Genomic DNA, 20274 nt, shown 5'->3' with positions numbered 1-20274 from the left:
CACATGAGCCCAGCTCATAGGAAAGTTACCACAGCATTCAGGACTGCAAAAACAGTCCCGTGGCTTTGGACATGGTATCTGCAAGCGGTTGCACCTCTGGGGTTTTGAAGAGCAGCTCCACATGGTCTGTAGCTGCAGAGCCCCCCTGGGCACACACAGCAAGTCTCACACATCCGCCTTGTTGTGCAGGTGTCTCACAGGCACAATGCGAATGGCAGCAGGTTGGCAGCACTGACCCTGGCTTGGCCCTGCTTGGACACGCCACCAGTTTGGTTTGATTTGGATCTGCCAAGAAGGCACTCATTCTGCAAGGAAGCCAAATGTGTGCTCAGTTCCATGGACAGTAGGAGCCTGTTGAGATCAGACAAACTACTGCCATACTTAACCCTGGACAAATGGCTTGTGGCTGCTTTAGCCACACCTAATTTTCATAGACTCACAGAATCATAGAATAGTAGGGGTTGCAAGGGACATTTAGAGATCATTTAGTGCAACCTCCCTACTGAAACAGGTTGACCTAGATCAGGTCACATAGGAACGTGTCCAAGCAGGTCTTGAAGACCTCCAGGGAAGGAGACTCCACAACCCCTCTGGGCAGCCTGTGCCAGGGCTCCCTCACCTGAACAGTGAAATAGTTTTTTCTTATGTTTAAATGCAACTTTTTGTGTTCCAGCTTCATCCCATTACCCCTTGTCCTGTTGCTAGGTACAGCAGAAAAAAAGGGATGTCCCAACCTCCTGACACCCACCCTTTATATATTTGTAAATATTAATGAGATCCCCCCTCAGTCTCCTCCAGACTAAACAGCCCCAGTTCCCGCAGCCTTTCCTCATAAGGAAGATGCTCCAGTCCCCTGATCATCTTGGTGGCCCTGCATTGGACTCTCTCCAGAAGTTCTCTGTCCCTCTTGAGCTGAGGAGTCCAGAACTGGACACAGGACTCCAGATGAGGCCTCACCAGGGCAGAGTTGAGGGGAGAGCAGAACCTCCCTCAACCTGCTGGCCACACTGAGAGAATTTTGCTGCGGTGGCCGAAGCTGCTCCTCTCCACAGGATATGTGGTTTATAGAGACTCAAAAAGAGACTGGAGGCATTCATTAAAGAACAATCTGTATCTGGCCAGCAGGTCCTGGAGCTGCAGATGGCTACCACTGAGACTTGGCTGCCTTCTGTTCTCCTTACTGCCATCCACTTTAGCCACTGCTGGAGGCCTATAAGCTCTTGGACAACCTCTCCGTGTTTGAACAACATTTTAAAAACTCCTACAGCTCCACAGCTTTGCAAGCAGCAGCACACAAGAGGCGATTTGTAGGACCCACCAGCCCATTGTACCAGTTGTAACGAACTCAGGTGCTGTGCTGCACGCCTGCAAACTCAACCTACTGGCATTTGCCTACATCTATTAGCAATGCACATAGACTTCTTTCATCTGCAACACGCTTTTGTAGCCCATCTGCTGAAGAAATCCAAGAGTCAGTGAAACAACTGTAACTGTCACACGACTCACACGTTGGAATATGAGGGAGTCGTTTGTGCAAGACTGAAGGAAGCAGTCTGGCTTTGTTAATTTTTTGCTACAGGCATGGAAAAGTTGGCTTTTTCTGCTTTCTGCAGTGTGTAACGTATTTCTCGCAGCACATAGGCAAGTGGGAGAGGAAGACTGGCAAGGAAGCTATTATTTTTGACAGATCAAATTTACTGACACTGTTAGTAGCTAATTGACACATTAAAGTGCTGAACCATGAATAGATTTACCCAGAGGACCTCAAACTTTTATTTATGTCTGAACCTCCTAGGAGAAACAGTAAATATTCACCCTGACCAAAATAGCCAGCGTATGCTAGGAACCACAGGGCTGAAATTCAGCAGCTCTTGAAGGTCAGTATACAGTTTTAGAATAGGTAGAGGGTGGTGAGACAGCGAGAAATAATTAACTTACTCACCCAGAAATCATTTTCAATTATAAACAGCATGAGCTGGAGGACTGCTCAGTTCTGCTGAATGAATAACCTTCCTCACTAAATATTTCACCGAATTGGGCAGGCCAGCCACAGTGAGACTTGTTTCAGCTCACCACAGCAATCGTCTAACTGGCACACATTTTTCAAACAAAATGTGTGGGAAAAAAAAAAGAATCACAATCTACACCAGTAATGTGGAAGAGTAGAACACTCTGTTAAACTCAATAGGTTGACTGGAGCATTACGAGGTATGAAAGGGCGAAATCAACTTTTGCACCAAATCCACGCTCCTATTGCTTGGGCTCTTGGTTAAAACTAAATATAGTGTTTGGCTGCTAGAGTAAGTAAACTTTTTCTTTGTTTCCTAGAAAGCAAGAACATTATATTGCTTACCAAGGCTTGTAATGCCAAGAAGTGTAAAGAGGAGTTGCCTATTTCTCCACGTTCCTCCACTCAAGACCAAAGACTGTTGTCTGTATTTGTACCAGCTCCTGAAGGAAGCTTGTCATGTACATATTAACCACTCAAATGAAGCTCCCAAGCAACAAAAAGCAATATGTTTTAAACAGACAAGCACAGAAACATTCATTACTCATAAAGTCATGTTTAGCAGCATTCCAGGAGAAACCTATTTCAAGGTGTTGGGTTGTTTTTAAAGAGAAAACCTAACCCAGCAAATGTGTTTTGTCTTTCATTCAAATGAATCTTGTTAGATCTTCAACTTTCTTGCCTCACTGCTCTCCTGCTTGCCTCCCGTGCTCACAAGGAGTGTAGAGGAATTCATATATTTGTATCACATGACAGTCAGGAAAAAAAACAAACCAAAAAAAGGGCAAAGTTACGGTGATTGTCACTTTCCCAGTAAATGCCTGTGGTGGCACCTCACAGCCTGCATCACCTGAAGGGTAGGAGCTTGCCTTACGGATACAGCGTGGGTTGAAGAACACACCCACTGCTTTTGTATGTTTTTCTAAGCTCTAATATCCTCTTTTAGCTCATAAGTAAACTTTTGTTCATCTCTACTCTTGCGAAAGGTCATTGGATCCACCGTTGGAAACATGGAAACTGATACATCGTCTTTTAGAGAGGTGGTTTCATCACTAAGTTTCCACCTATGACCAGTAGCACACAAAAGGAAACTCAAAATGATTCCAAGACCCACAGACAGCAAGAATATTTTTGCTTGAGTACAGAATGTGAGGCTGAGCCCTTGATGAGGGATGGCCAAATTGGTTTCTTGCATGAAGGGATGCATGAAGGTGGAAAGGCAACACGTGCAGTTTTCTTCGGTGACTGCTCATGTGACAGCTTGAAAGCTGTCAGGGCAGCCCTGCTGCCATGTCACCCTACAGCAACCCGGGGAGCACAGTTCAAGACCATTCTGTGATGCAAACCAGACCAAGGGTAACGTGGAACCAGCTCCAGATCACTCCTGACCAAAGGTACAATAACACTTGTAGAAGAAGGAAGGACTTCTGCACTCTCCAGTAAAGCCCCAGCAACTGGCATGGTGATACTCTACCCCTGGTTTTGCCTCTGATCCTCTGGCAAACCTGAGTTGCCTTTCCTGACAAGAAGTCCAGCAAAACTCAGAGGTTTCCAACTTGACAAAAAGCCCATTTCCATAGAAGAGGAACTGCTCTGAGGTAAACCTTCTCCAGCTACTGGAGGAAGGAGTGAGATGCAGCCACCTTGCACTGGGACAACTGGAATATTTTTAGCCATTTCCCAGTCCTGCCCTACCATTTTGAGCAGAGTGACATGTTACCACTACATGCATCTGCATAGGGTTACTGTTTCTGCTCACAATCACTCCAGGGAAAAAAGGAAGCCAGACCTGTCCTTTTTTGTGTCTTCTGAGTCCTCCATCCGAGGATAGAGTGAGTAATCACAGAATCATTTAGGCTGGAAAAGACCCTTAAAATCATTGAGTCCAACCATTAACCCAGCACTGCCAAATCCACCTCTAAACCTTGTCACCAAGTACCACATCTACACATCTTCTAAGTACCTCCAGGAATGGAGACTCTACCACCTCCCTGGGAAGTCTGTTTCAATGCTTGATAACCCTTTCAGTGAAGAAATTTTTCCTAATATCCAGTCTAAACCTTCACTGGTGCAATTTGAGGCCATATCCTTTTTTTCCTATTGCTTGTTATTGGGGAGAAGAGACCAACCCCTGCCTCGCTACAACCTCCTTCCAGGTAGTTGTAGAGAGTGATCACGTCTCCCTTCAGCCTCCTTTTCTCCAGACTAAACAGCCCCGGTTCCCTCAGCTGCTCCTCATCAGACTTGTTCTCCACACCCATCACTAGCTTCATTGTCCATCTCTGGACACACTCCAGAACCTCAATGTCCTTGTAGTGAGGGGCTTAGAACCGAACACAGTATTTGAGGTGTGACCTCACCAGTGCCAAGTACAGGGGGACAATCACTTTCCTGTCCCGGCTGGCTGCACTAGTGCTGAATAGTGTGAACTTGGAAGTTCCCATGTTGCTGAGCGCAGAGAATGGGATCCAGCTTGGCCACCTACATGTGTGCAGAGTAGAAGGAGGGGCTACTTGACAACTGAGACAGATCCATCTTCAAGCTATGAATAATGCACGGCAACCCTAAAGTATGCTCAGGTTAGGGTGAAAAGGGGACGTACACACCCCTGTCAGAGGCCAACAGGTTCCCAGCAGAGCCCATAACCGCAAGAAGGGGAGTCTGGGTCAGGTTAGCTACTGACAGCACCTCTGACTGTGGTGGCTGCGCCTCCACCTCATCCAGCTTTCCTGGCCTGTGCTGTGGGAGTTATGTTACTCTCCAGCCTGCCTTTCACTCACAATGTGCCTGAGTATCAGAACCTGCCCTCACAGCATTTAGAGATGTTACTGAGAAACACTGAAGACGGGAACCTTTCACTACTGGTAAACAGTACGGTCGGGAGGATTGAGACGAGGCCCTTCCAGACAGGCATTTCAGATTCACTTCTCTCCAAAATGAGTTAGTGCTCTGATGGCTGTTTCACTGTGCAGAAGGTGCCTCAGAAACTCATTCCTTGGACAAGTGGAACGTGTTATCCAATGCACAAGGTTTGAATGTGCAAGACTTTGGAGGAGGGAGTGGTAAGGACTTTGCTGTCAAGCTTCTTCTTTCTGGAATTTTAAATGTTCCCAGTTCTGCACAGTTTGTTTGCAGCTATGCTTTTCTTACTCTGAAAACAGTTTAACTCCAAACTAAAAGAGCAACTGAAAACAGACTGGGTGGATCTGAAAGGTTCCACACTGGTGACCACTTTGTACCTGCCAGCACACAGACCACGGCTCCCTGCTTAAGCCTGGAAACCACATTCACAGCTGCTACACCTGGCCACAGGGTGCCTGATGCCAACAGAGGCCAGTCAGCTATCCCATCCCTTTGGAGGAGCCAGCAAAGCCTCTGCCACCGAGGGGTCGGGTCACAAGAAGGTTTGAGGAATGGTACTTCTCCATCCAAGGGAAGCACGCTGCAAGAGTGATGCTTTAAGGGTTGCCTACATCACCTCTTTTTCAGTATCTTGCCCTCTTGTAGCGGTTAAGGGCTTTGTGATATTAGTATTAGTTTCACAAGAACATTAATCCCTTGTTATGATAATACTGGTATCTTTTATTCATCTGATTACCAAACTTTCCTTTCCTTTTAAACTAATCTTTCACACCAAAATCCACTCTTAGGCTCCAGTGCAAAGGGACTGTCTGCCCAGACAATGAACAGCAGGCCAGATTTTTTCTGGGCATTAAAGCCACTGGGACATTCTATATTGTATTCGTTCATGACTATAAATGCTTGAAAAAGAGGACATCATTTCAAAAAAACCTTCCTCCCTTTCTTTACAGTCACTCCTGAGGCTATAAACCGATGCCATCCCCACTTGCACTCTTTCTACCAGCTATAATCAAGTGTGGATTTATCAACTACAAGTTTAGTTGTAAAAGTTTTCCTGCAGTTTCCCAGTACTGCTTCCTTAAAGGGCAAAAATGTTTCCCCTTATCCAGAGAAGAAACTGACTCAGCCCTTGGTTTCAGGCACTATTGAAAAACGCTTAGCTCTGCTTTTGCGTACCTTTGCATCCCTTACGGCCCCAAGCTTTTACACCGTCCTTCATCAATGAGACAATTACGTCCGCTCAGTAAAAAGAACAGCGGAACATAAGTTAAAACGAAAAGGACGCCAAGACTTGCTTTTCTCCACCGACCCTTGCACGGCTGGGCTGGCAAAACCATAAAAAAGAGGAATGTCGGGACGGGGAAGGAAAAGAAACCGGCAAGAAAAATTCGCCTGCATTCTTCTGGTGTCAAATCCACACGCACGGTGGGGGTAAAAAAAAAGCAGGTAGCGACCGCGAGAGAAGTCAGGGACGCACATTCAGGCATCAAACATAAGCTCGGCCGGTGGATTTTAGCGGGGAAAAGCCCATTTTTTCCCACGGTGTGCGCAAGCAGCGCGCTACCGCCCGTCAGGGGACACGGATGCATCTGCCCACGATCCCGCGTGAGAGCTGCCTGCGCCGGGTCCTCATCGTCCCCCCGGCCCCCCACCAGCCCCGCCGAGGCGCATCGCCCACCCGGGAGAAGCCCCGCACCCCCCCGATTCCCGCAAACCGTCACGGAGGAAGGCGCGGGAGGGAGCGTTGAGGATGGGGGTCGTCGGGAGCCTGACCGTCCAACGCCAGCATGGATGGGAAGTCCTTGCAGTTGGAGACGCCGGTGGAGTCGGTCACGCAGGTCTTCCAGAGGTTGGCCCAAAAGGTGGCGGTGGTGATGACGGTGCCATCGATGGTGGACACCTTCCAGTAGTCGGTGGGCAACGTAGAGGAGACCAGCACCCAGCCCGAGATGGTTAGAAGGAAGGCGATGATCTCCGCCGACGTGCTCGCCATGGGCCCGGCAGCAGGCAGCGGGCGGGCTGCGAGCGGCGGCCGGCGCGGAGCCGCGGCGGCACCCGGGTAGCGGCAGAGTCCCGGCGGCGGCGGCGGGCAGGCGGGCGGAGCGGAGCGGGGCGGGGCGAGGCGGGGCGGGGCGGGGCGAGGCGGGGCGGGGCGGGGCGGGGCGGGGCGGGGTGCAGCGGCGGCGGCAGCGGCAGCGGCAGCGGCCGCCCCAGACCGCGCAGCTCAATGGGCAGCGGGAGCGTCCGGTGCCCCCGGGGCTGCCTCCGCCCCGCCACGCCCCGCCTGGCCCATCCTGGCCCGGCCCCGCCGCGCCTCCGGGGTCCTGCAGCGGTGGGGCGGTAGAGGAGAGGCGGTATGGAGGAGCTCCTCACAGGTCACTGTCAAAGAAAAGGTCGAGCGACGCGACCTGTCCGGAGACCGGCGGTGCCTCCAAGTCCCGGGGAGAGCAGCACTTCAGCAGTGACTGAGCGTTTCCTCTGGGGGTTCGGGGTTTGCATGCACACGCCCCCCTGCCCGCCCCTCCCCAAAGAGCTTTTCCAGGAGAGTAGTTTTGAGCAACGCTTGTAGATTAGAGGTGTGCCGACCCTACCGAGCGCTCATACAAGGAGGTGAGCTTTTGAAAGACATAGCGAGGTTTACTCCTCCTCCGCGTTTCAGCTGGACTCCTGTTATTATCCAGCCGCGGAAGACACAGCTTTTAGTGGCTGGTTTTGCAATTTGAGGTGATGAACTTGTGATTTTCTACCTCAGCCTTAGTGCACTGGCATTCGAGCCTGCAGCTCACAGGAGTAAAGTTACCCACTGCGGCTTCTCCTCTTGTGTGAAGGTATTTACTTTTCACGTCAGTATTATATTTGCCATTGATGTGGAAAAGTACACTGCCGGTCTTTACTTTCCTCCTATTTATTTCAAAACTATTGTTACATATTCTAAACCTTTTTGCCAGACAAGCAATCACTGGAGGATTAGAAGCCACATTTACATCATTATTCTTCTGATGAATGCTCTTTGGTTTTACCATGTGGACACAAACCCGGATGTAATCACCTTATAGACATTTTAAAGAAAATATAAAAGGAAAAGAACCCCCAAACTGCTAGAGTTAGGTGTATCCTTAGAAGTGTGTCAGAGCTCAATGGGAACAAGATGTTTGCTGATCTGTTAATGCACCAGCAGAATAAAACGGGGTTCACAACTGCATTTACTAATGCGGTGCCCTCTCTGCCTCCTTGGCACCCTCTGACTTGTGAGTGACACACAGAGGCATTGGCAGGGAAGAAGAAGAGGTGGAAACAGGTGGTAGGCTGATCTGCACAGCAGCACTGGGCATGGGGTAGGCCATAGCTCCCTTTCAACATCTATGCCAAGATGCTCCTCAGGAGGGAAAAGAGAGAGAAAAGGTCTGGATGAGGGTGAGCCATGCTGCTGTGGTGTTTAGCTGTAGAAAGATCTTACTTTGGGACACAGAAAAGTGCTTCTGAGTCAAGGAACAAAGGCAGGCCTAGATACAAGTCTCATCTACGTGACATTGTGATCTATTTGTTGTAAGGCATGGCAGCAGAAAGGAAAAATAAAAAGTTTTAAAATGTATTTTCCCCTATGACATTGCTTTGAGGTCTTGCAAACGGGATTTCTCTTGGTGGTGGAAAGCTAGGTCAATCCAAGCAGCTATCAGCTGGGATCTAATCCAGTCTGAATCAAATGCGAGTCCAAGGCTGGGTCATATTGTTCTCTTGACACGGGGAGCTCATGTATTGTTTCATGGGTAAAGCCACTTTGGTTGATGTAGAGCTTGTTGAATCCAACAGGTTTTGGCCAAGGGCCTGTCAGGGGTTTTCTGCATGCTGCCACACTCTAACCAGAAGGCTGGAGCGAGTGCTGAAGGATAGGAGCGTGGCCTGGGGACTTCTAGGTCTGAGCCTGAGCCTTGGGGAAGAAGAGAAGGAGGAAGAGGAGCTTCCTGACAAGCACAGGCACCCCTTCCCAGATGGACTGTGGAAGGGACAGGCTAGGCAGGTAACCCTGCGGAAGCTGCTGTGGACTCTGGCTGTCATCTCCAATAACCAGTTTTGCCATCCCAGACCTCTCTGCTTTCAACAGAGCTGGACTTTGGCTGCCACATGCAGTGTGGATCTATGTCTCTCTGGCAGGCACCTCTCTACTGCCAGGGACTTCAGAAGGAGCCTATGCATCTGGCTTAGGACAGATGAAATTAATTCCACATCAAGCCCACTCTGCTTGTCAGCAAGGATCCTTCAAGCAGGGGTAATTTGTACATTCATTCCCTTGTAAGCCCCTTTATATCCGGAATGATATAAAGTGGCCTCAGTGTTCATGAGAACGAGACTCACTTCAGCTTCAGGAAAAGGTTCCTCTTTTTCACTCCTGACACTGTTGCTTCTGAGGATGCTTCTGTTACTAGTCCAGTTGTTACTGTCTTTCTCATCTAAAATCAAAGCAAGATGTTGAGCTTCTGATCTTATCTGTGATGGTGTAAACCCAAAATGACATTGTGCATGCCTGAGCATTCACCCCAGGTTGAAGAATAAGGGAAGTTGCAAGAGATGATACCCTTCCCCTGTGGCATTTTCTTTGTGTTAGCTCAAATCTGCAGGGGTTAGACATTGGAGAGCATTCACCTGTGAGGCTGTTTCTCCCCTTATTACAGTTTCAGCTTTTCTCTCTTGTCCAGCTGCAGGTCCCCCTGTCATTAGCTTAACTAACATAGCTTCCAGTTTTCCAGAAAACAGTGGTCCCTTTTCGCCCTATTGCTGTAGTAGAAACGTATCCATATGAAGACGTGTCTGTAACTTCCTTCAGTCCTGGTCTGCCTGCCACTACAGTTCTGGCTTTGGTTTTGCTTACTGAGCACTCTTAGCTATTTTTGTGTAGTAGAATGAAAGACTTGGCCTTTGCTTCATTTCTTGTTCCTATGTTGTGGGACAAGCTATGACTTGGGATTTTTCTGAAAGTTCCTCAGACCACTGTGGGACTGATTCTTGTTCTTTTATGTACATAAGTTGGTCAGACTATTGCATTAACACAATTTTGTGCTGGATCATTTGAGTAAGACTGGTTTTATTCCTTTGGACTGGGGAAAAAAGGAGGTCACATCTTTGTTTATGGAAACTGGCCCTTGTGGTTCATTTTTTTTGCGGCACGTCTCATTGACTCTTGCTCATAAAGATGACATTTTGGTAGGAATTATTAGTGCTTAGAGTATTTCCATTGGAAGGGACCTACAACCATCATCTAGTCTGTCTGACGAATTCAAGGCTGACCAAAAGTTAAAGCACGTTATTAAAGGCATTGTCTAAATGTCACTTAAACACTAGCAGGCTTGGGATGTCGACCACATCTACAAGAAGCCTGTTCCAGTGATTGACCTCTCTCTCAGTAAAGAAATGCTTCCTCGTGTCCAGGCTAAACCTCCCCTGGTGGAACTTTGAACCATTCCCACGCATCTTGTCACTTAATACCAGAGAGAAGAGCTCAGCACCTCCCCTTCTCAGGAGGCTGCTGAGAGCAATGAGGCTGCCCATCAGCCTCCTCTGCAAACTAGACAAGCTCAAAGTCCTCAGCTGCTCCTCAAAGGACATTTCTTCCAGCCCTTTGACCAGCTTTCTTGCCCTCCTCTGGATGCATTCAAGTACCTCAACATCCTTCTTAAATTGTGGGGCCAGAACTGCACACAGTAACCAAGGTGAGGCTGCACCAATGCTGAATGCAGTGGGATAATCACCTCTTTGGACTGGCTGACTATGCTGTGTCTGGTGCACCCCAGGAGGTGGTTTGCCCTCCTGGCTGCCAGGACACACTGCTGACTCATGTTGAGCCTGCTGCTGGCCAGCACCCCGAGATCCTTCTCTGCAGGGCTGCCCTTTTGTCCAGCATTACTCTGTCCCAGGTGCAGAATCCGGCATTTCGAATTAAATTTCATACCACTGATAATTGTCAAATGCTCCAGTCTATTTAGATCCCTCTGCAAGGCCTCTTGTCTCTCATGAAAGTCAACAGCAGTTCCCAGTTTGGTATTGCCAGCAAACTTGCTAATGGTGCCTTCAACTTCTGCATCCAGATTGTTGATAAAGATACTGAACACAACTGGCCCTAGAACTGAGCCCTGAGGAACACTGCTGCTGATGAGGCACCAGCCAGAGGTAGCCCCATTCAGTATGACCCTCTGAGCTCTGCTCTTCAGCTAGTTCTTCACCATGAACCCGCTCGTCCCACAGCTGTCCAGAAGGATGCTGTGAAGGACAGTATCAAAAGCCTTACTAAAATCCCAAAAAACTACACCTACCACCTTCCCTTTATCCATTCAGCGGGTGACCTGATCATAGAAGGATATCCAATTAGTTGAACAGGATTTTCCCTTTGTTGACGGTGCCTGATGATTGCATTGTTCTTTAAATGCCTTTCAGTAGTACCCAGTATAATCTCCATATTTTTTCCAGGAACTGAGGTTAGATTGACTAGTTTCCTGAGTCTTCCCTTCTTGTGAACTGGAAAAACATTGGCTAGCTTCCAGTCAACAGGGTCCTCCCCAGACCATCAAGGTTTTTAAACCACGTATGTTTCACAAATCAGAATGGAATATTATTCCATAGTTGGATTTTTTGGTTATTACTATATACAGAAGAGTCCTTCAGGAACAGTTTTGTTCCCAAGTCTGAAATACAGGATATTATTTTAGCTCTTGCAGGATCAAAATCACAATCAATCGTTATTGCCTCATAAGTTAAACACCAGATGACAACAGCATTTGTTCTGCAGCCAGGATAAGCAGGCTGGGGTCGTCATGCCTTAGTCCCCAAGTAATTTTTCTTGTAATTTTACCATGCATAGGTTGGGCAACTTGAGACTCTTTCCTGGCTCTGCCCTGTTGTGATTTCCAGGGTGCCTAGAGCAAAAGAAGAAGACAAAAAAAATCCCTAACTTTGTTTTTCTAAGGCTGAAGAGCAACTTCCTTGTTTGCTAGGGTTTTCCTGAGAATTTGAGTGTTGGAAAGGTAAAGCAGGCATGTGGGGAATATAGATAGGCTTATAAGAGTTGTCACGTTGGCATGGTCAGGTCTGCTGTCAGTTATAGGTCTGGGAAATACACCTCAAGTTGGTGTATGCATTAGAGGAGATGAAGGCAACTGTAAACCGAGGAGGTTTGCGTGGTGTCCTGCGTTGTGCAGAACAAAAAGTGCCACCTACAAAGGGAACAACCAGATCCTCTTCTCCAAAGGAAAGTAGAGAAAGGAATGTTTCTGTGTGACCTAAAAAACAAAGAATCCTTCAGAGTGGGAACATCAGTTAATAATCACCAGTCCTTGCTGGGGTCACCACCGTTGTTTTTCTTAAGCTATCAGAAATGGAATTAAATTGAATTACTGAATGTCTTTTTGTGAACTGCCAAGACAAGAATGATTTTAAGCTATGCAGTGCATATATTATGTAACAAAAAGTAAAAAATTAATAGGAAGTGACAATCCAGAGCATTTTAAAGGAGTGAAAAATTACATTCCACAAGCCAATAAACTTTTCCTTCTCCCATTCTGTACAGCATGTTGGGACATTACAGACTTTGTTTCCTGACACCAAGATTAATGCATTATTTCGTTTTTCCTTTTTTTTCCTTTTCCCCCTCTCAGCTTGGCTTAATTTTTTTGAAAAAAAGCCTGTGTTGTTCCCTGAAAGTTTGTAATACAATGCTTTTAAAAATAGATATAACCTGTTTAACAAACTGAGCAGGAAATGTGAAGTGTATCTCCTACTTTACTGGAGGTGCATTCCACCTTGCCAACAGCACAGGTGCAGCTCTCGGAGTTCAGAGTTGCCTCCACATCCAATTAAGTTTTGCTAAACACGGGTAGGTCACACTGGAATGGAGGGAAACTTTCGAACTGCAGCCCTGTGTGAAGTCATTCAGAAAGTGTTTGCAAAATAAAACAATACTGTGTCTAATGGGATTTAAAAAGATTGAATCGAGGTGGCAGGCAGATAAGCAAGTGTCTTTCCAAAGCAGGCAGTATCCAGAAGCGATCCTTTCAGTGGACCATAAAGATGAAGAGGTTGAGTCTTGAACAGTGGCTGAGCTCCAGACCGGGCTGGAGACCTTGGTGTTCCCCACTGAGTCTGTCCTCTGCCCTTGTGTGCCACAGCTCATCTCTGCTGTTTGCTGAGCACTTGGTAGTGCTCAGGTAGCACAAGGAATCTGTCATTTTTTTATGGACACTAGGATAGCTAGTGTGAGGGTGACGAAGGTTCACTGTTAGGGTGACGGAGCAGTGGCACAGGCTGCCCAGAGGGGTTGTGGAGTCTCCTTCCTTGGAGGTCTTCAAGACCCACCTGGACATGTTCCTATGCGACCTGATCTAGGTGACCCTGCTTCTGCAGGGGGTTGGACTAGATGATCTCTAAAGGTCCCTTCCAACCCCTACCATTCTGTGATTCTGTGATAGCTCCCAGTCAGAGGACATGGAGAAGCTAGAGCTGACCCTCTGGCAGCAATAGGACAAGTGGAATGGACTAGAACACGGGAAATTCCCATTAGGTATTAGGAAAAAAATGTTTACCATGAGGATGGTCAAGTATTGGAACAGGCTGCCCAGAGAGGCTGTGGGATCTCCCTCCTTGGAGGCGTTCAAGACTTAACTGGACCCAGCCCATGTTTTGGACTAGATGACCTCTGACCTTCTCACCTGAATTATTCTATTACCCTACAATTTTGCTACCTCACTGAAGCAAACAGAGTAGCACTGGGATGCATTTGGCTTATTATAGCTGTAAGTGGCACAGTGGTGCACTAATGATTGCATATTACATATTATGCTCAGAACATGTGGATGTGCAGTTCCCACTACCCTGGTATTTAGCCCACTTGCTGAAATCTTCTTTTCATAGGTATGTATATTTCTCTTTGTAACAGCAGTACATTGAACTACTTTTTTTCCAGCTGTTTTCAGATAGGGAATATTTTCTAATGGTTGTCTGCCTGTTTTCAGGATACCTCTGGGTATACTAAAGAAAATCTGAAGTGGGGAGCACGGCACAGACACCTTCAGCTCTGCCAGTGTAATACCCTTTCCAAGACAGTGGAGATGGGATTAGAAGAGGTGAGCTTCTGGGAAAGAGGGACTCATTTCCCAGGTAGATGCAAGGAGCGAAGCTGATGGGTGCATGCTTCAGCTAATAGGAGATGGTAGCAACTGGAGACAGTGGTTGAAGAGATGACACGGTGTGAGGGGACTGGTAGACATGGCAAAGGGCCTGGAGGAAGCAGAAATAATCTGCAGAGAGCATGGGAAAGGGGTGGTCATTTACACCGTGCTCTTTGTACCGAGCTCTGCTCAGGTACAGCCTAACCCTCAAAAGAAACTTGTCCCAGTTTCCAGCTGAGAGGAAGGGGAGATGGGTGAAGGTGAGTGTTTGCCTTAAACCTTCCCGTCAGTATTTCTCTCTGCAAGGAAGATCTTTCCGGTGCCCTCCTTCTCAGTTTCTCTTCTTGATTCCCATGGCGGCCCCTTATTTACTCAGAGAAGGGTTGTGCCACAAAGAGAGTGTTGTGGCTTTCTCTCTCTGTCCCCATTGTTTATCAGGCACCAGTTATCCCAGCCGGTGGCATAGAAAGGATTAATGAAACTGAGAGCATGAAAACCACAACCTGGAGGAAGGCAGCTTCTGTAGCGTGACTGAATTTGAGAGCAAACAGGCTGGGATCAAAAAAGGTCATGGTGACAAAGCGAAGTTAAAAGCTGACTTGGATCAACATGCTTAAGCAACTTGGAAACAAAGGGAGTAAGGAAATAATATGTGACTCTTTTTCTTTGGATTAATATAGATTTTAAAAAATCAGTTTGAAAACAACATGTATTTGATCCATCAGCAATACAGCTTCTTTTGATCCTACTGGTTTGATATGGTTTCTGAAGTGGTGGGCGTTATTTGAAATAGAAGTGAAGGCCAGACTGATTTGGCGTAAGTGGGTAAAACCCTCCAATGAAAAGTGGGACTGCCTGCAGGCACAGAAGCTCTTGGATAAAAAGCAGGTATTTCAAATAAAATTTAAACTTGCTGAGCTTACGGAATCACAAATGAGACTGACAGCAATGAGATCTGAGGAAAGACACCTTAGAAACACAGATGCTGATGGGATTGTGCATCAGGTTCCCTCTGTCTTCCCATCCTGTCTTGTCAAAAACCAAATGGATCAAGTGTATTTAGAAGCTCTTTTAGTGTACCAAGCTGTGCTTCAGCTTAATTTGTTTGCAGCACAGGGTCTTCCTCAGTGCAATTCTATGCCTCTACACTGTGTCTCAAGAAAACAGCCTGCCAGTGTCTAACTCATGTAGTAAATGAAGCAGTATATTACCTAGGAGAAAATTCATTTGGACTCCTTGTTTTCGCTGGGTCACAGTCCAGAGTAGCCAACAAGACATTTGCCAAAGGCAGGACACAATGTCCTCTGCCTGTTAATGCTTTCATGTTCCCATACTGAAAACATTTTCCTTTCGTTACATTACAGTAGTTCTACTTTGCCATTGCCCTCACGAAGAAATAAAGCATTTTCCACTGCCAGTAGAGATACAGGTATGTACTGTGTTTTTCCGTTTTCCTCTTTCTTCAAGTCTCTTTTCTTGGCTGACTATTTACTTCTGTGGCTCATTTAGATGTTCATTCTAGCTTTTTAATTCGTTTTAGCTGCCAGATGAAGAGAGGCAAAATCACTTCTGAGGATTTAGTGTTAAAACTGTGTAAAGTCTTTTTTCATGTCAGAAATGCATTTCAACTTTTAGAAAAAGATAAATTCTTAAACAGCTTTGACTTAAGTCTGGTTTGTAAGGAAAATTTGCAGCACTGAATGATGCCTCGTGCATATAGTCAATGTTCCTGTTATTGCACTGTACTTTTTTTTCAGTAAGCAAAGTTGCAAAGTGGGAGAAAAGGGGATAACAAAGCAATCTCTTTGCTTTGTGCCAGCTCTGGGAAAATGTAGTTTCTTCTTCTTTCAGAGTGTCTAGTGTAATTGTCTTATGTGCTACATGTAGGCAGGAATCAGAAAACCTTCCAACAACAAATCCATCACTTTTAAAGTCTCTGTGTGACAAGGTGGTGGCTTTTGATTGTAAATTCCTTGACAAATACCAACACAATAAAAATGCCCAAAGACGCCAAACACTGAGGTTGGAAACACCCATGATTACTACAGTGACTACTCTTTGTTTTCCTACAGGATGATGCACTATTGACAAAAATGACTTTCAGTGATGTCTGAGGATTAAGAGTTTACATGGGAAGATGGCCTAGAGTCATCGTGTGGTATTCTGGGAAGTGTTAACTTTTCTATGTACATATGGGAAAAACCTGATTTGGTACAAGAGAGTTAGGACATAACCTGACGTGTAAAAGCTACAGGTTTGCTGTATGCATTAAAGAACCTGAATCAAATGTTACAATTCAGCTGGAGGAAGTGTTTGCATTAGTGCTGGATATACTGATAATGCAAAATACCATACTCTATCATGACATGCAAAACATAATCATGCATGAAATTCAATTCCCAGCCATAAATCCCTCCCTTCCCCCTGCAGTTGCATTATATACGTGACATCTCTGGAAGATGTGCAGATCTGAGACAAATTTTCTTGCCTATAAAGGAAACCTAGAGGTGCTGCCTTAGGTGTCGGGCTCAGCTTACGGAGGCTGGTGCACAGGCGCACCAGAGTCCTGTGGAGCTGTGGTCCTGTGCCAGCCATTGTCCTCACTGGACACTTTCCGGTGTCAAGTCACATGCCCTGAGCTGTGAAAATATTGATTTTGGGATCACATGCCTGAACCAGATTCAGTTTTCCTCCCCTCTTCAACAGGAGCTAACCTCAAGCTGGGATCCTCATCAAGTCAGTGTAATGCCCTGGGGGTGACTCCAGGCCCTTTTGCTGCCTGTACTTAGCAGAAGATCTTACCCACCTCTACCACAATTGTTTTCCAGCTACAAGCCTCAGCACCAGACACCTCTGCAGCCATAGGTTTGCTTGTGACTCAAGGCACAAGCTTTTCTTGCCTGCCTGAGGGCTCTCTCTGAAGCCCCTCATAGCAGCTCTGTTTCAAGGCACTGCTCCTGCAGGGGGAGATACTGGCTGAAGGTCACTAGCCTCAGGCAGGCATTATTTCTCAGCTCTACACAGCATGAACAAACAAAGGAAAGAAATTATGGCATTTGTGGATTCAGTTTAAAGTACAGAAAGGAAAAGCACAGATAAAACAAAGGGAAAGTACAGTCCTCTCCTCTGTCCAACAAGTTATTTTCTGATAGTTTTCTAGCAAGCTTCGCTCCTGGAACACTGACTGAGCAGTCTCAACTTACCCACCTGATACCATCCTGGGCTCTCCAGGCTTCCCACATAACCCTGCCCACCAGCTGCCTGCTCTTACCCTGCCCAGCTGCAGCATGAGCAGCTCAGCTCAGGGGTGGCCCAGGTTCTGAACCCTCATCTCTTCGCCCTTTTCACATCTCCGGCGGTGGCTCCCATGGATGTCTTGTGCAAGCAGAAACGACCCAGTTGTCTCGTGAACCTCATGGGCACCGGTGTGTTTCTTAGCTTTTGGCAGGGACCAGCAGCATCCTTGGACACACATCTAGCAGCTGACAGGCTCTTTGTCCAGCTGCATTGCAGTGATTAACCTGCTACCTCTGTCTATCAGCTTAGGTGTTTCTATGCCACACTTGAAAAGACAGGGAAGTTAAAGATTTGCTTGAACTCTCTGGGACTGGTATGAAGTGCCAAGGGTGGTCATCCATCTGGATATTCAGCTAAATATGTAACACACATGGTCAGAGCAATACAGATAGCTGTAAATGAAGCCTGTTATAGCTTGTGTTGCTGGCCTTGTTCTTCAAAGAAGGCTTGGAGAAGCCAAGGGTCCATGTTTTCCAAAGCAGGACTGTAAGACATTACTCCCCCATTTGTGCTGGACCTGAATTCTTCTGAGAGATGCTTCTTGGCACACCAGTGTCTTTTGGCTTGTGAGAAAGGCCCCTGCCAAGTTCTTCAGGCGTGGAGTAGGTTGTTCCCTTCTAGTTTTCAGTGTGTCGTGGTTAATTTCTAATGAAAAGTGCCTTTGAACTTCTGAACTTTAAACTCAGTGGAGAAAGCCCTCCCTTGAGAACATCAAAGCCTGTAGCTGTGCTTAGGGAAACAATTCATGCCACGTACTCATCATACCGAGAAATTATCTCCAGTCCTTTATGTAGAATCAGCATCACTAAATGTATTAATATACATGAGTAAATAAAGCCATTAGACTAGGATGCACGTCCCTGAGAGCAGAATTTGCGCTACAGGTTATCAGATAGACTGAAATACCAGTCACTGTCCCTTTGCAAAGAAAATCTCTCACGTTTTCAAACAAAGCAAACATTCTCATATATGTATATTTGTATATATATAAAGACTATGATATAAAGACTTTTTTATCACCCTGTCTTATTATGTCTCAGAATAGGAAAAAAGAGATCAGGCTCTTATCAAAACTGTGATCTCCTTGATAGAGAAGCAAAATTATCAGCCACTGACTCCACCATCATCTTTTCTTAACAAAATTACATATACATACAGCTCAATAAGTAACCATTACTACTACAGATTGATGAAGCCAATTCATAAAATATTCATTACTCTTATCAGAAATTGTCTAGATTTACCTGCAAAATCACAGGATCCCAGTCACAGAATCATAAGGGTTGAAAGGGACCTCATCTAGTCCAACCCCTCTGTCAATAGACATGTTGTTCCTTTGTAGTTTTGCCTTAAAACTCCCTGACCTAAAAATGCCCATCAGGACATTAATTTTAGTAGGATTTTACTTTTCATACTTCCTCCCCCCCACCCCTTTCTACACTACTTGTGTTCTTGCAAGTAAGAACTTGCTTTAGTGTGTTGAATCCATTAGAGAAGATTTCCAAATGAGCCATCTGAGAATTGCAGGTCACTATCTTTTGTTGGCTCCACTCAAACAGCAGGTTATGATGCAGTATGACATTCTGACTTGGTTTGTTTGTGCAACAGCTGGGATTTTTGTACTGGCGAGGTAAGGTACCTGAGTAATCTCCATTTTTTTTCAATAGGGCTGCAGTAGCCTTGAATGGAGAGAGATATTTCTGAGGTTCTTTGCCTGGTAGTTTCCAGCATTTGATGCTGATTTCACATCTCTCTTTTACGGTAGCAGTCATGCCCAGCTAGATAAACTGTCTCAAGCCCTTCTTGATACTGAAGTGGGTAACAGGGAGTGTTCAGCATTTCTGAGGGCATACTCTGTAGGGATACAATGCAGCATTTTTCAATTCAGAGCCACACCACTTTGGGTGACTTAAACTTTGTTGTCTCAATGTATTTGTAAGCTTGGGAGTACTCGGAGCTTTGAGGGTGACCCTGCATAATGATTCTCTTGTGTGTGTAATTTTGGAGTAACTAGTACTCATCGGTAGAGGTTGTCAGATTTTCTGTTAAAAGGATGAAGCTGCCAGCTCATGTGAATTTGCTGTAGGCCTGCTCTGCCTAGTGTCTTCCTTCAGAACAGCCAGTTGTTTGCTTGCAGAGTTTTTTCTGCACTGAGCATCCAGAGACTTAGTCTTATTTCAGTAATGTCTACTCATGACCAACTCACTAAATAGTTCACATCCAAACCCAATCGACAGTCAGTTGTTCTTTCTTCATTATGAGCTTTATCCTTTTTTTTTAGAATCATAGAATGGTAGGATTGGAAGGGACCTTTAGAGATCATCTAGTCCGACGCCCCTGCAGAAGCAGGTTCACCTAGAAAACATCAAGGTGTTGCGTAAGAACACATCCAGGTGGTTTTTGACCTCCAGGGAAGGAGACTCCACATCCTCCCTGGGCAGCCTGTGCCAGGGCTCCCTCACTCTCACAGTGAAATAGTTTTTCCTTATGTTTAAGTGGAACTTTTTGTGTTCCAGTTTAATCCCATTACCCCTTGTCCTGTTGCTAGATACAACAGAAAAAAGGGGATGTCCCAATCTCCTGACACCCACCATTTATATACTTATAAATATTAATGAGATTTCCCCCTCAGTCTTCTTTAGACTAAACAGCCCCAGTTCCTGCAGCCTTTCCTCATAAGGAAGATACTCCAGTCCCCTGATCATCTGGTTGATTTTGTTATTATTTTGGAAGCAGTGAGCATCGACACTCTAAGAGGCAAGTCAGTGAGGGATTTACTTTGTTATTGTGTTAGTATCAGAATATTTTAATGTAGGCAGCTGTGAATGCTGTTTCTACAACTCCCAAACCCTTTTCTGACAATCATTTCAGTAAAGATCTCTAAATTGAGATAGTTAGGGTTGACTTTGCTGTGTGTGTGTGTTAGCATGCTCAACGAATTCCTCTTAAACTTAG

General features: G+C 46.0%; 1 protein-coding gene across 2 annotated transcripts in view; it reads right to left on the bottom strand.

The window, feature by feature from the left end:
• The window catches only part of CLDN10 (claudin 10), a 60420-nt gene that overhangs the window by 8518 nt on the left and 31628 nt on the right, over positions 1–20274 (bottom strand). The window contains exon 1 of one of the 2 annotated variants that reach the window (XM_062020526.1): positions 6644–6915. The exons of the other annotated variant lie outside the window; for it this stretch is intronic. Within the exon in view, the coding sequence (XP_061876510.1) occupies positions 6644–6863 (220 nt within the window). The 5' untranslated portion in view covers positions 6864–6915. Of the gene's footprint in view, positions 1–6643; positions 6916–20274 lie in introns of those variants that run through there. 2 annotated transcript variants of the gene reach the window in all.

This window comes from Colius striatus, chromosome 1, assembly GCF_028858725.1.
Source record: "Colius striatus isolate bColStr4 chromosome 1, bColStr4.1.hap1, whole genome shotgun sequence".
NCBI classification, from domain to species: Eukaryota; Metazoa; Chordata; class Aves; order Coliiformes; family Coliidae; genus Colius; species Colius striatus.
Note: the sequence above shows the minus strand (reverse complement) of the source record. Positions and strands in the feature narration are given on the sequence as shown.